Raw genomic sequence first — 16,735 nt, 5'->3', positions numbered from 1 at the left:
GTAAGAAAAAAACGTAAGTTTTTCTCCTGAAGACTGTGGGCTGTGGGATGACACCCAGCAATCTGTGGTGCTCCTGAGTGCACTGCTGTCCTACCTAGTCCAAGGTCACCAGTCTGCAGACTGTGGGCTGGGGGATGACACCCAGCAATCTGTGGTGCTCCTGAGTGCACTGCTGTCCTACCTAGTCCAAGGTCACCAGTCTGCACCCTTGACTTCTCTAGCAGCCCGAGGTCACCAATCTGAAGTAGCAGTTCCTACCTCTGTTTCTGTCATTTCCGCCACAATCTCATCCTCTTTAAAAACCCGGATGTCAAAATCTTCAGATCCAACAAGAAGCTGAAAAAGAGAACAGAGGGTCACAGGATCATAATCTAATGTGTAAACCCAGCAAAGTTTCATAAATTAAAAACAAAAGCCATCCTTTTAAAGCTATTGCTACCCACCAGTTCCAGCCTGCTCAAGGAGGGTGTAACTGATTTTGGTAGGGAGAGAAAAGCGGCTCTACACAGCTAGCCCCACAGTGCAGGGGCAAGTCTGCCAGGACACGCTCCTTCCTGAGGCAGCAGCGCCCCCTGCTGCTGATGGAAGCCTGCTGTGCTCAGACAGGGTTCCTGAGCACGTATGCTCCCGCTGTGTGCTCCCGCTGTGTGCTCCCGCTGTGTGCTCCATACTGGGTCAGAACTGCCTTGCCCTCAGAGACTGTAAACACATGAATGTACCATCTGTCCAGGAGCACCCATCCATGTCACACAGACTGATAAATGACTTATTTCTAGAAATAGAATGCTGCCCTTTTCCTGAGGTAAAACAGGACTGTGGGGGCACATGCTGTATCAAAATAACATCAGGAAAACCAGGCCTGAGAGCTTATTGGACCTATCAGCCTGAGGAAAGGGTGCAGCTCCTTCACTGGACCCCACTAAGAGGTGGGCACTTAACACTGCTGTGGTGCACAGTGACCTGTCACGTTTCTGATTGTCTGGGGGCCTTCAGCTTAGCTAAGTCCCTGATATTGATGTAGTCTACTCAAGCTGCCATCTGCCGGTCCATCCCCAGCCCTGGTCCTGACCATCACTCCTCTGCAGCTGTACTCTGACTCTACAGCCAGCCTCAGCAGACAGACAGACAAGCAGGCAGCACAGTGGTAGCAGTTGCTGCAGAAGTTCCTGCATCAGACCTCAGCTCCCCAGATCACGGAGACTATCTGAATCTGTTACCTCCCCTGCCTCTCAAGCCTTTAGCCCTGTGTAGCCACACTGTAACCTGCATGTATACATACACAGACAGATTTCTAGTTACTCTGTGCTGTCCAGTGTGTGACCTAAGAGCAACACTAGCAATTACGACTGCAATCAAAGAAGTCTGTTGGCTTCAGCCAGGGCTAGCCAGGAAAGAAGGACCACCTGAAAAAACCCTGGCACCCTGTGAATTTACTGATCTCTAATGAATTCTGGTATTGTGGAAAGACACAAACACATTTTTGTCTATGTTTCTAACATAGTACGCTCACGACAAAGCCCCATCTCAAACACCACGGAAAGTAGACTATGTTAGAACACAGCAGACACTGTACCCATACCAACTTCTCAAGGATCTGCGTTCTAGGGTGATTTCTTATATTAATACAGAATTATCTGAATAATGTCAAAAGAAATAATTTTGTCACCAAAATTGAAAATGACTGAATGTTCTAAAGCATCCGAAGCAGTTTGTAAGATTATGACTATAACGGAGGTCTCGTCAACTTTTGCCTTCTCTTCCTATGTCTCAGAGACAGAGACCGTGAGAGGAGGAGGAAGAGGAGGAGCAGGGGTGAAGGAGGAGAGAAAAGAGAGGGAAGGAGGGGGCAAGAGTCAGGGGAGAGAGACCAGTGAGCTCATATGTAAAAACAGCCATGAGAAGCTAAGGTCACTGTCTTAAGAAGACGTATTCAGCTGCACCGAGCACTGACGGCCACTTCGCCTCCCACCTCTGCCTTCCCATCGCCATCAAAGTCACACAAAGCCAGGGAGTGAACATTGTCTCCAGTAACCTGAAAATAAAACAGAAAGTCATTAATAAACCATCCTTTTTCATTTAATCCAAAAATATCAGCTCATGAAGAGAAGGTTTACATAAACCACCAGTGAGTTCTCAATACTACCTATAGTTAATACACATATTATCCTGCTTTTAAAAATTATTCTTTTTGTGTGTACATATACGTGTGTGCATATTCTATATTCTTGTGTGGGCATGTGTATGTATATGTATGCCTAGGGCTGTCACAACAACCTCAGGTGTCACCCTCTATCCACTGGTCTGTAGTTCCCAACTGGATTAGACTGGGTGGCCAGTGAACCCCAGGAATCCTCCTGTCTCCACCTCCCCAGTGCTGAGACACAGGTTCAGGCAGTCAGGCTCACCGTGTTTGTGTGGGTTCTGAAGACGGACCTCAGGTCTTGCCTGAGGAGGGTTCTCTAACAGTGGAGCCAACTCCCCAGCCCTGTAAGTCCGTTCGGTTTTTTGAAACCATTATTCAATGCAATCAGTGGTTAAGAAACATCTAGAGAAAATTAAAAGTGGAAATGCTTAAAAGTATCTAAATGTTTAGTTCTTCATACCGTCCAAAAGAGATCATTTCCTTCATGATCAAAACCCTGAAGAGCACAATTGCCACCGATGATTGCAAGAGGAGGAGCGATGTCCCCCAGTGTCCCCAGCACAATGGCATTTGCCCCATCTGCTACCTAGGAAGGAGAAGACAGGACAAAGTGACGTGCAGGCACACTGAGGGGGAAGTTACCAGTGTTTCCTCGAGATACTCAACGGACTCTGCCCTCGTCTCCTAAGGGGCATCCAGGCTTCTCTGGGGCCCACGCTGTGACTCGGGCAGAACAAGCAGAATCCGGCACATGGAGAGCCCAGCTCCCACGCCAAGCTGCTCTCCAGGCCTTCTGACTCCTGGGGGTCTGGTCATCTCCCGATGACCAAGGCATGCACCTTTAAATACCCAAGTTCTGAAATAAATTTACCTCTTTTAGATAGAAATCTTTTTGTGCCACCACACCCAGCACTATATAATCTTTAAGTATGAAACATTCAAATATGTGTGAGTGTGTGTGTGTGTGTGTGTGTGTAGGGAAACAGATCATAAATTACATATATATAATTGTACATAAAGAAAAGATTGGTTATCATAAAAAGGAAATAGGTAGGAAATAGAAAGGCTAGATTACATGCAAAAAAAACATGGAATTGGCTACTAACTGAGAAAAAAGGGAGCAGCTGGAGGGCAGATGGGGAGCTGAGTGGGAAGGACAGCAATTGAGAGCACGCAGGATGAAACAAAGTACATTGTGTGCTAACCTAAACAGATTTAAAGAAATAATGTGTATGGAATATTATTATTATTATTATTATTTTTTTTTTTTTGGTTTTTCGAGACAGGGTTTCTCTGTGTAGCTTTGCACCTTTCCTGGAACTCACTTGGTAGTCCAGGCTGGCCTCGAACTCACAGAGATCCGCCTGGCTCTGCCTCCCGAGTGCTGGGATTAAAGGCGTGCGCCACCACCGCCCGGCGGAATATCATTTTAACGATGTAAAGATGTCTTACATTTGTTTATGCTGTAGAATATTACTTCAACTGTGTAAAGATGTATTACATTTGTTTATGCTGAATTATTCTAAGATGTGCTGCATTTGTTCCCCCTGGCCTGCCTAAGGCACCTGACTGGTCTAATAAAAAGCTGAACGGCCAATAGCTAGGCAGGAGAGGGATAAGCAGGGCTGGCAGACAGAGAGAACAAGTAGGAGAACAAGAGAGAAAGAGAGGGAGATGCCTAGGGTCAGGCAGCCGCCAGACAGTCAGACAGAGTAGGACATACAGAATGAAAGAAAGGTTAAAAAGCTCTGAGGCAAAACATATGATGAGAAACAGGTTAATTTAAGTTAAAGAAAAAAAGCTAGCCAGAAGTAAGCATAAGCTAGAGCTGAGCATTCCTAACTAATATTAAGTCTCCATGTCTTTATTTGGGAGCTGATTGGTGGCCCAAAAGAAAGCCTGTAACATATATGTGTGTGTAAAAAGACAGCACTCATAAATTTAAATTGCCAAAAGACCAGCCAATCAAAACACAAAGTTAAATGTTAAATAATAAGTAGTCAGGTTTGTACCTGTAGTCTCAGCTAAGCACAGAGTTGAGGCAGGAGGATTGCCTGAGCTCTGGAGTTTGAGGTTAGCAAACACCTCAAGACCCTGTCTCAAAGAACAACAACAGATAGATAGATTGATTGATTGATAGATAGATAGATAGACAGATCGAACATAAAAGGTAATAATGAACTGGGAAATGAATTAATAAATATATCAAACTTAATTTTCTGCTAATAAATGGCAAGTAAGAAAACAATGAACAATAAACTCAGTAGAAAGGAAGCATAAATAAATAGCCAGTGAAATGAAAACATTGACTGGTATTCATTTCCCCCTCTTACATAAGCAGTGGTTAAAAAAAAATCCATGCCTGCTGAGGTACTTTCATAATCTAACAGGGAGGTAGGAAAACAAGAGTCCCCTAGGGAGCAATTTAACAATAACTATCACACATGTATTTAGCTTAGTGGTGCTGGGCTATAGTCCCTGAGGACAGCCCGCAAGCCTGAGGTCAACTGGGCTCATGGGGGTTTATCTGACTTAAGCTTACAGTCCATCCTCAGGGGAAGCCAAGGCAGGAACCTGGATGTAGGCCATGGAGGGGTGCGGCCTGCTGGCTTGCTCCCCATGGCTTGCTCATCCTGCTTTCTTATACAGCCCAGGACCACCAGCCCAGGGGTGGCACTGCCCACAGTGGGCTGAGCCCTCCAACATCAGTCCTTAAACGAGAAAATGCCCCCATAGGCTTGCCTCCAGGCCAATCTAATGTGGGCATTTTCTTATTTGAGGTCCCCTCTTTCCAGATAACCCTAGCTTGTGTCAAGATGACAAAAAACTAGCTGGTATATTTGGCTACTTCATGAGTTCAAGGCCAGCCTGGACAACGTGGTGAGATTCTTATCTCAAAAATAAACAAGAGAAAAAGGAAGAAAAGGAAGGAGAGGGGAAGAAAGAAGAGGAGGAGGAGAAAGGCCTTTGGCTTCACAATTATATTGCTGGCTTTTAATTTTTTAAAGATTAATTTATTTTGTTTATGTGTGTTTGTCCGTACAGGTGCATTGTGGAGTCTGCAGAAGCCAGAAGGTTGTAGCTCACAACTGTTGGTAACTCTAGTTCCAGGAGATCCAACACCCTCTTCTGGCACCCAAGGGCACCAGGCATGCAAGTGGTGCATAGACATACATACACATAAAATAAAAACCACAACTTTTAAAGAAAGCTAGCTAAGCAGGAGCTCCTGAGAGCCAGAAAGCAGCCTTTCCCGGAGCTCCTGCCCTGACTTCATGCAACAGTGGACTGTAACCTGTAAGCTGAAAGAAGCCTTTCCTCCCCTAAATTGCTTCTGGTCATGGTGTTTATCAGGAGCAATAGAATGACACAAAAACACACAGTAGCCAGCAGTGGTGTGCATACCTTTAATTCCAGGAGGTAGAGGCAGGTGGATCTCTGTGAGTTCGAGGCCAGCCTGATCGACAGAGTGAGTTCCAGAACAGCCAGGGCTACACAGAGAAGCCCTTTCTTAAACAACAACAACAACAACAAAAAAGAATATACAGTAATTTCAAATAAAGACATTAACAGTATATTACCAAATTAAAAGGGCTTTGGGGTTTTGTTTTATTGAAACAGCATCTTGCTTTATAGCCCAGGCTGGCCTTAAACTTACTATATAGTCCAGGCTAGCTTAAAATCCACAATCCTCCTCACTCAGCTCCTAAGTGCCAGAATTACAAACTTATACTACCTACACCTGACTGTAAAGGTCACCCGAAGTAGCCAGGGAGCAGACTGTCCATTAACTCAGATGGATGGAGGGATGGATGGATGGATGGATGGATGGATGGATGGATGGATGGATGAATCCAGAGAGCAGACTGCCCATTAACTCATAAACAAACAAACAAATAAACTGAATCCCGTATATGCATATAACGGCACATTATTCTACCATAACAAGGAATGAAGAAACACTAACACACGGCACAAAGTGGGCTAGCCTGGAAAACATGCTGGGAAAAACAAGCCAATCGCAAAACCCACAGACATGGTTCCACACTCAAGAAAACAGACTGCTGCTGTCTAAGGCCGGAAGCTAAGGGGAAATAGGGTGCCTGTTTTGGGGTATGAAGGTTTTTTTGAGGTGATAAAAATGTTTAAAACTGATTGTAGCAAATGTTCCAAAACTCTGAAAAGTTCCAAACAATAGGGACTTTAGATGAATTGTATAGTATCTTAATTATATTTTAACACAGGAAACATAAAAGCCTAAACGTATCTACTACGATTCCTTTTTATAAGGAAATGAGCTGAGGAGCTAGGGAACACTGCTGGGTGCTGGGGAAGAAAAGCCACTTCTCTTTGGGGTGTGGCCACTGGAGGGTGGTCCATGTCCCAGGGGGTGGCCCCACACCAATGCACACATTCACAGCACTAGCTGGATTCCGTGTGTCATTTAAACAATAGAGGACCCAAAAAAAAAAAAATAGAGGATGTGAAGCTGGGGGGTGGGGCCAGAGCAGAGCAGACAGTGGCTAAGAGGAGGGAGACATGTGGATCCAGAGGGGAGCAGACAGTGGATATGATCAAAATACATTGTATAAATGCAGAAATTTTTCAAAAAATAAATAAAAAGTATTTTTTTTTCTTTTTAAAGATTTATTTATTGTGTATACAGTGTTCTGTCTGCATGTATGCCTGCCAGCCAGAAGAGGGCGCCAGATCTCATTACAGATGGTTGTGAGCCACCATGTGGTTGCTGGGAATTGAACTCAGGACCTCTGGAAGAGCAGCCAGTGCTCTTAACCGCTGAGCCATCTCTCCAGCCCCAGTAAAAAGTATTTTTAAAAGAACTTTTTAAAAATCGTACTCATATATACTTACTAAAATGAATGAACAGCCGGGCGGTGGTGGCGCACGCCTTTAATCCCAGCACTCGGGAGGCAGAGCCAGGCGGATCTCTGTGAGTTCGAGGCCAGCCTGGTCTCCAAAGCGAGTTCCAGGAAAGGCGCAAAGCTACACAGAGAAACTCTGTCTCGAAAAACCAAAAAAAAAATGAATGAACAAAGTGTGTAACCAGCCATAGCTGGTCCATGTCTGTAATCCCAGCACTCAGGAGACTGAAGGAGGGTCACAAGTTCAAGAGCAGCCTGGGCAATGGTGAGACCTAATCTCAACACACACACACACACACAAATCTAGGTGGATAAATTCAAATGCTGTTTGTTTATAGGAGATTCTTTTGAAAAACTATGTCTTCCCTATCTTTCCTATAATAAATAGAGACAGCTCAGTGTTAAAGCCGCAGACGCATGGGGACGGCAGGCTGCAGTGAGCCTCCAACAAGCCACCAGAGGACTGGCTGACAGAGGGGGTCACAGACACACACGCTGGAGACACTCCTGGCTGTCACATGTGCACGAACAGGTGAAGGCGAGCTCCCACTGTCACCACAAAGACGACAGCACAGGGCTTCAATCCAAGTGACGAGGGCGGGGACAGCAGCTCAGGGATGGGACACTTACCCAGGACGCACAGCCAAGGCCCAGTCAACAAAACCTCCTGTCTGACAAAACCAAACCAAACCACGGGCACTGATGGGCTAAAGGGGTATACTTGCCTCTCTGTAGAACAAATCTGAATTGTTGTAGATATCATAAGCCAAAAGACTGGTCTGTGTTCCTACCAAAAGAGCATCACAGCCAAGCTCAGGGTTCAAGACTCCTGCAGCCAGGCAGCTCACTGTCTGGTTAATGTTGAGGAGCGAAACATCAGACTCCAGGGGGCTCTGGAAGACTCTGGACGCATTGAAATGCTGGCTCCGTGTGTGAGGATTATGAATAAAAATCTGAAAAACACAAAGTCATATTCCCTTAAGACATCCAAAAATGCCAAATTCACATAACATGTTTTTAAAAATTGGTTTAGTTGATTCCAACAATAACAAGAAGTCACCTTAATCCCAGCCCTCAGGAGGCAGAGGCAGGTGGATTTCTGTGAGTTCGAGGTCAGCCTGGTCTACAGAGTGAGTTCCAAGACAACCAGGACTCAGAGAGAGACCCAGTCTCGGAAGACAAAGAGAAGCTATTCATACTCAGTTCTGTCGGTAGCCAGGTTCCAGTCTTGGTGAATTAGGGAAATGCCATGGTTCTTAGACCGGCCGTGAAGTGCGCAGCGAACTCTAGCTGCTGCTTATGAGGGCTGCACGCATGCTCCACCAGCAGGGTGCAAACGGTTCAGAGGCATCCATCTCGGCTAGTGTTAAGCACAGGAAGCTGATAACCAGCTTCAGAGCTGATACAATATAGCACGTGATCACAGGAATCAGAAAAGCACTTCCCACAGTACCTTCCACACCAGTCCCTACCAATCTCCCTTCCTAGCTCCTAGAATAGTCCATGAGTCTAATGTGCTTCACAAGCTTAAAACACATCATTTAAATCAAATTCTTGAAGATTGTTTCATAATCTCCACTAGTAAAACCAAGAATTCAAATTAGTCCCAAAGACAGAAATCAACAGTTTTGATTATCATAAATTTGATCATCTGAGTGACTTCATTCATCATTCAACGTCCCTGAGCTTCACCTGTGGAGAAAATGAATTCTCAGGTGCGGTGACACTGTTCCCGAGACAGAGAACCGGCTGTGGGGTGGAGTGTCTTAAATATCAGAATGGCCTGTGGCTTCTAAAGAGCTACCGAGCAAGGGGGTCTACAGCCTGACTGTGGGACTTCATTGCAGAAACTGCTGAAGGTTTTATTTTTACTAATGTGTATGTCTCTGTGCCTGTATGTACAAATGTGTATGGGCACCAGCAGAGGCTAAAAGAATGCACTGGATCCCCTAGAGCTGGAGCTACAGGGGGTATGAGCTGACGATGTGGGTATTGGGAACCAAACTCTAGACCTCTGTAAGAACAGTAAAATTATTAACCCCGAGCCACCTCTCCAGCTCCCTCTCACTGAGAAAATTTCTATTATCTTTAAAAAAGAAAGAACAAAAAACACCAACTTTAAGGGATCATCATGCCAGAAGGATGGAAAAACACTAAATTGGAAATCCCTGGGCCCTAATTTTAAATATTTCATTACTTTAGTATAAAGACAGAATTAATTTTAAGCTATTGCCTACACAAATTAGTTTAAGAAAAAAAATACTGTAGAAAAAAATGAGGCCAGCAAGAAAGCTCAGTAGGAAGGGAGCTCACCACCACGCCTGCATTCGATCCCAAGGACCCACATGGCGGAAGAGAAGTGACTTCCTCTGACCTCCACACACACTGTAGCACTGCACACACTCATACATACACACACACACACAAATTAACTAATTTAAAATATATTCAAAAGAACTAACCAGAAAACATAAAGAAAATGTGTGCAGCAATTGAATATTGTTTAATGTTCTCATTTGTGTGATATTTTACAAGCTCTTTTAAACATTAATTGCCCTTGACTTCTATGGGGTCAGAAGGATTAAGGCCCTGATCATAAGTGACAGGGCTGAAACAAGAGGCCTGGTACCCAGACCATGAATGGCATGAATCACCACATCATATGCATTTTGTAATAGCTCTGAACAAAGGAATTCCTAAAGTCTTCTAGAAATTAGACACCGAGAAAAAAACAGAAGGGAAGTAACTCGTGCACCCCAGAGTCTGGAATAAGAGTCAAGTTTTTGCCAAAAGCAACGTGAAACCCTGGAGTCAGACTGCTCCTAGTCTCATCTGCATGGAAAGAGTCCCTAGGGAGGCTTCCTGTCCCTTCAACTGCATGATGAACAGACATTTCCTTCCAAAGGAATGGTTGTAGGTGACAGAGCATTGTCCTAGCTGAGACACTGGTGATCTAAGTCAACTGATTGCCCAGACCTATAAAGAGAGATAAAAGGTGCCCAAGAAAAAAACACCAATGTTTATAACATTAAGCAAGGTGACCCAAACTCAGAAAGACTGCACGCTCTCCCTCATATGTAGATCCCAACTTGCAATGTATGTATGTAAACAGGTGTAAGTGGGGTGTAGTCTAAAATTTAGAAAGGAGACCAATAGAGAATAATAGTAGATGATAAGGAAGGACAGAATGCAGGCAAAAAAACCCAGGCTCTCGTGTGTGTGTGTGTGTGTGTGTGTGTGTGTGTGTGTGTGTGTGTGTGTGTGAGAGAGAGAGAGAGAGAGAGAGAGAGAGAGAGAGAGAGAGAGAGAGAGAGAGAGAGAGAGGTGGACCTTGAATTCATTTTTCTGTGTACTGAATTAGCAAGAACCATTTTTATATTGTAAAAGAATCCAACATGTGTTTGTTCTTTGAGGCCAGGACTGGGCTTGCTTTGAACTCCACTGCCATTAGTACAGTAGGAACAAGACATAACTAGTCACTGAATACATCTGTTGCAATGACCCATCTAGAAGTCCTTTTTTGTTGGATTTTCCCCTTTTTACTTCTATTTAAAGCTATACCAAAAACATTCTGTTAGAGTGTTATTTAATATGTAACCTGTATTATTATACATAAAATATGTTTTTAAAACCCAAAGAAACTTCTTTCTAAAGTATCCTTGTTAGAACTAATGTTAAGACCCTACCTTTGAAGACAACACTTACATATGTCATCAAACACAGAGAAGTCAAGCTGATGCCTAATGAGAGGCTTCACCCCTACTGACCTGCATTCATGGAACTGGAAAGTATTCTGCACAATACCAGAGGAGAAAGGTAACCATCAACCCAGTCACAGACCCTGTGATCTACAAAGGCGACCTACCTGCAAGACATGCCAGTGCAATAACGGCACAAACACTGTGGAGTAACCCACCATCCTCTGACTGGATTTAAGGCCCACTCCATGAGATGGAACCCATGCCTGATACTGCTCAGGTGGCCAAAACCTGGATAGGCCAGGCCTAAGGCATCAGTTCTCAACCTGCGGATTGCGAGCCCTATGGGGGTCGAAAGACCCTTTCACAGGGTCACATATCAGATGTTTGTATTATAATTCATAACAGAAACAAAATTACAGTTATGAAGTAGCAACAAAAATAATTTTATGGTTAGGGGTCACCACAACATGAGGAACTGTATTAAAGGGTCACAGCATTAGGAAGGTTGAGAACCACTGGGCTAAGGGAAAACCAAATACTATTCTGCTAAAAGAACCTAACAATATAATGACTTGTATGACATTCTGCTATACCCATAGATCAGTGCCTCACTCAGCCATCATCAGAGAAGCTTCTTCTTGCAGTAGATGGGAATTAACACAGAGACTAAGAGACTGAGTCCTAAGTGGGATGTCTTCATCAAACTCCCCTCAGGGCCCAGGAGCTATGCAGAAGAGGAGGCGAAAAGATTGTTAAGAGCCAAAGGAGACAGATGACTCCAAAGACACAGTGTCCTCCAGACACAACAGGACTGATGCATATATGAATTCAGAGACTATGGCAGCATGTAGAGGGCCTGCACAAGTTCAAGCCAGATGGGGTCTCAGTGCTCAGAGCAGGAAGTGGATATGGGCTCCCACCCTCAACCAAGAAGCTCTCTGCAATTGGTACCCACTTGCAAAAGAAAAACAGTTTTCTCCAGTGGAGTCTCACTGGGTATATTAACCACACTGCAGTGTAGACCCATGTCCAGGAGCAGATGGTTAACACAAAACAAGCTCAGTGGTGTTTCTGTAGACTTTTTGTGTCATACTGCTTTGTGAGGACATTTTTTCTCTCATTATTTTTGTTTTGTTTTGCTTGTATATTTTGGGGGGTTGTGTGCATGTGTTTGGCTTTTTTTTTTAATTTGTTTGTTTTTTTAAGGACATGAAAGGGCATGGAGTTGGGTGGTAGAGAGATGGGGAGGACCTGTGAGGAGCTGGAGGAGGGGAAAAGCATGATCAGAATATATAGTATGAAATTTTGTTCAATAAATAAAATATCTTTGTCAGGCGGAGTCAGGGTCTGGCTGTACTGATGAAGTTCTGCCTCCCGAGATGAGGCACCAGTGGGCAGAGCAGGTTTTAATGTCAGCTGGGAATGTCTCTTCTATTTTTTTTAAAGAGTTATTTATTTATTATGTATACAGCATATGTGACTGCAGGCCAGAAGAGGGCACCAGATCTCATTACAGATGGTTGTGAGCCACCATGTGGTTGCTGGGAATTGAACTCAGGACCTCTGGAAGAGCAGCCAGTGCTCTTAACCTCTGAGCCATCTCTCCAGCCCGTCTCTTCTATTTTTATTCTGTTTGCAATGCTGAGGATTGACCACCCTAGGCAAGCACTCTACCAGTGATCTACACCCTAGCCCTTTTTCATGTGTGAGACAGGGTCTTGCTCTACAGCCCAGGCCAGTCTTCACCTTGCAGCCCTGCCTCTGCCTATGAGTAGCTAAGAATACAGGCCTATGCCACCAGGCCTGGCTGCAATGTGTTTTTATGGGGTTTTGTCTGGTTGGCTGTTTGGTCTGAGCTTTTTGTTTGTTTAGTTTTGTTGGCCCCGAGTGGCCTCCTACTTTTGATAATCCTGTCTCTGTCTCCAAGTATACTGGTATATACCACCACACCCAGCTGCAATGTTTGTTTTTAAAGAATATGTTTACATTTTATATGGATCATAAAATGTTACTAATCTTTAAAACTTTAATTTGTTTGTGCATACCTGCACCGTGGCGTGTATATGGATATCAAAGGACAATTTCTGGATTTCATTCTCTCCTTCTACCACGTTGAGTCCCAGGGAGCCAACCTCTACTTGCTGAGCCACTTTCCATGGGAGAACCAATTGTTTGGTTTTTGGTTCTCATCTGCCCAGATAAGAACACTAGTATGACTGGTCCAATAGGGTTTCCCCAGACTTTTCTGCTGATCTGATAATAAATGGTTGATCTGATAACGTTACCTTGTTTGCCCTCTTAAGTCAGGCTACTCCAGTCATTTCTGCTGGATGTTGTGAGCTCCTGATTTGATGCTTTGCTATCTATCTGCTGCTTCTACCTACCTGCTGTCTACTAATTTTTCCTTTACTTTCACTTGCTACGTGCTTTAATTCACCCATTTCAATCTGAACGTACACTATCAGAGATCATTCTCTGCACAATACAGAACAAACCCAACAACAAAAACAAGGCTAACAAGGCTCCTGGCTACCTCCTGGCCTTGGCCATTCCACTCCAGCCCCACAGTCTCCTTGTGTTCTGGTTCACACCAATACCTTTGCACTGACTGATGCTTCTGCCTACAACGCCGTCGGCCCACATGGCTACAAGCTTGCTTTGTTTCCTTCAAACCTCTGAACTAATCGTACCAGAGTCCTGCCTGATCACCCTCTCTCAACCAGCAAGCTCCCATCAATTCTCTTACTACTCTTTTCTCTTAACCTACATAGTATGTATATAATTCAAATGCACATATCAATGTGTCTATAGCATAAACAGTTCATAGCATAGTATACATTCTAACATGATATACGATGCAAACACCACATACATAGCTAACTGTCTGGTACTCTCAACTGTAAGCTCCAGAGGTGAAACTTCATTCCCCACAGTATCTGCAGAGTTAAGAAAAGTGCCCAGCAAAGGATAAGGCCTCAGATTAGGGGCTAGGGCAGCGGTTCTCAACCTTCCTGATGCTGCAACCCTTTAACACAGTTCCTCATTTGTGGGGAACTCCGACCACTGCTACTTCTTAGCTGTAATTTTACTACTGCTATGAATTATAATGTAAATATCTTATATTCAGATAGATGATAGGTGACCCACAAAGGGGTCATGACCCACAGGTTGAGAACGGCTAAGGTAACACCAATGGGATCTCTTCAGCCTGTTATATTACTGCTGTGCTCCTATCCATGAATATGAATATGCAAATATGAATCTGTTGTGAATGTTTGTCAGTGCCTGGGGCGGGGGCAGCACTGGAGATCGAACCTAGGGTGTTGAGTATGTTAGGCAAGCATTCTACCACTGGCTTACATCATCAGCCTTTTAATTTTACCTTATTGCATTATTTTCTTGTGTGTGTCTGCAGGCTCCACGGCACACAGTGGAGGTCAGACGACAACTCACAAGAGTCAGTGCTCTTTCCACTGCGTGCCCCTCAGCTAGAACCCCGGTCATCAGGCGTGGCAGAAGGGGCCTTTATCCAGTAAGGAATCTCCTCACCCTCTCCCCTTTTCTAAACCTGAATTTGGGGGGGGGGGGTCTCCTTATGTAGCCCAGGTGTACTGGGTGGTTTTGTGTGTCAACTTGACACAAGCTTGAGTCATCAGAGGAAGGAGCCTCAGCTGAGGAAATGCCTCCTTGAGATCCAGCTATGGGGCATTTTCTCATTTAGTGATCAATGCAGGAGGGCCTAGCCCATGGTGGGTGGTGCCATCCCTGGGCTGCTGGTCCTGGGTTCTATAAGAGGGTGGACGGAGCAAACCGTGGGAAGCAAGCCGGTAAGCAGCTCCTGCCTCTGGGATCCTGCCCTGTTTGAGTTCCTGTCCTGACTTCCTTCATTAATGAACAGCAATGCTAAAGTGTAAACCAAATAAACCCTTTCCTCTCCAACTTGCTTTTTGGTCATGGTGTTTTGTTGCAGCAATAGGAACCCTAAGACACCAGGCTAGCTTTGAATTTATGATCCCAACCTCCTGAGTAGCTGGAGTAACAAGTGTGTACCACTCTATCGGGCTGCCTAGTGCCTCCTAATCACAGCATCACATATCAGGCCCAGTGCTCAGCACTTGACTTCATTATACCAGTTAATGAAATCATAACACACTGAAATGAATCGTCATACTCCAGTTATGTATCCCAAGACATCGAATAGAAAATAGCACACAACATACATGGAAGTGTCTTAAAAACTCATTTCACAAATGTAACTGTGTAACTGACAACCACCCTGGGTATGACAAAATGCTTTCAATCTCACTCGCACAACTTTTTTTTTTTTCCCTTTTTCCAACTGGGTCTCGCTCTGTAGCCCAAGCTGATCACAAACTGGGGGCAATTCTCCTGCCTCACTCACTTGAACTGGAATTCCTGGAATATATGAAGCTTCCTTTCTAGAACTTTTTGGTTGAGCAATCTCAGACACTAAATTGAACCTCTCTGAACTATTTCTAATCACTAAAGTGGGAATAACCAAAAGAAAATAACAGCAGCTAACAATTAGTGACCACTTCCCACACATCATAGTCATTTATTCATCCCTGAAGGCTATGGAATTAGAGGCCAGTAAAGCAAGAATCCACTACACCTCCACGACGTTAGTATTTCTGGCCTTGTAGCAATGATGCTGGGTGAATTAATGTATGAGGCTTTGTACCTGTCAGAAGCTGCATTTTTGAAGTGCCTACAGTCCTTGTATTTTGTGCATGCCTCCATCAAATATTTACACAGGGCCTTGATTTGCTTTGTCATTTAACAAATATTCATATTTACATTTGACACTTCTTTCATGCTAGATTTTGGGGATTCAGAGGTCAATACTTTTAGAAAGCATGTAGAAGTGTCAAATGTATATATGAATGTTTATTAAATGATCTTTTATCACTGTGACTCTGATACCTATCCCAGTATGTGGCTCCTAGTGACCACTTAGTGAATACTTAAGTTATGGGGAGAATCTGAATGTACGTAATCAAGGACCAAAAGTACAATCTGAATTTAACGTTGGGATTTGTGTAGTCTTTTTTTTTTTTCCCCCTCCCTGTAAAGAAGAGACTCCATGCAGCAAGCATAGGCTCTGGGCAGGAATTTGGAGTCAGTGATCACTGCTAATCCTGGCCAATCTCTCCTCCTTCTCGAGCCTTCCCTTCCCTAAGCTCCTGATCTGGTCTCAATACTGTCCAACACTAAGAACTGCCCATAAGAGACGTCACTACTCTGAAGCTGTTCCTCTGAAACCCCATATAGACAGGCCTCGGGCCAAGGAAGGCAGCGACCGGTTGCTAGGCAATGCGGGCCGGGGGCGGGGCAGCGTGAGAGGCGGGAACTGGACGCCGGCGGAGTTCGGGTGGGACCGGTTACCTTGCCCGCTTGGGTGGCAGCCGCCAAGCACGGGTGAGTCCCGTCGTATCGCCCTATGGCCACCATGCGGGGGCTGATTTTGTGGCGCAGTTTCAGGGTGAACACGGGCAGCAGCATGTTGGCGCCGACTGGGGGCAGAAGGCAGACGCCCGACGCAGGCGCAGTGCAGACAGCCTGGCAGACCAGTTGCCTGGCAGCAGGTGAGGGGTGCCAGGGACAGACAGACACACGGAACACCCCGAAAGCCCCAGGCCCCGCGCCCGGAGCGCGCAAGAGCACTGCCCGAGTCGCCGACTCCCTCTGCGCCTGCGTGAACCCGCCCAGCTGCAGAGCTGCGCAGGCCTCAACTGGCTCCTGCGACTGCGCAGAGGGCGTCCTGCCGGGTTGAACCGCGCTCTCTCTTTGGGGACGCAGGCTGATGCTGTAAATTAGTGTTAGGTGCAACCCGACCTTGGCGTCTGGGTGCGGGTGTCTGAGCCAGTACCTCCCCAGGAATCCCTCTGTCACGTCAGCCAAGCTGCATCCCGTAGACCCCACACACTATACCACTCACTCCAAAGGGTCATTCGTTCAAGAACTAATGGCTTTAGCCGGCGGATGGC

General features: G+C 45.1%; 1 protein-coding gene across 1 annotated transcript in view; it reads right to left on the bottom strand.

Annotated features, from left to right (window-relative positions):
• Window positions 1-16,449, bottom strand: part of Bbs2 (Bardet-Biedl syndrome 2) — a 40,596-nt gene extending 24,147 nt beyond the window's left edge. The window contains exons 1-5 of the mRNA XM_052728772.1: window positions 16,134-16,449; window positions 7,748-7,979; window positions 2,604-2,725; window positions 1,970-2,032; window positions 259-336 (exon numbers count right to left, since the gene is read on the bottom strand). Of these exons, the coding sequence (XP_052584732.1) occupies window positions 259-336; window positions 1,970-2,032; window positions 2,604-2,725; window positions 7,748-7,979; window positions 16,134-16,250 (612 nt within the window). The 5' untranslated portion in view covers window positions 16,251-16,449. The remainder of the gene's footprint in view (window positions 1-258; window positions 337-1,969; window positions 2,033-2,603; window positions 2,726-7,747; window positions 7,980-16,133) is intronic.
• Window positions 16,450-16,735: the final 286 nt, after the last annotated feature.

This window comes from Peromyscus californicus, unplaced genomic scaffold (assembly GCF_007827085.1).
Source record: "Peromyscus californicus insignis strain IS unplaced genomic scaffold, ASM782708v3 Scaffold_8__1_contigs__length_139910024, whole genome shotgun sequence".
Taxonomy (NCBI): domain Eukaryota; kingdom Metazoa; phylum Chordata; class Mammalia; order Rodentia; family Cricetidae; genus Peromyscus; species Peromyscus californicus.
The sequence above is the reverse complement of the archived record's forward strand: the minus strand, read 5'-3'. Positions and strand labels throughout refer to the sequence as shown.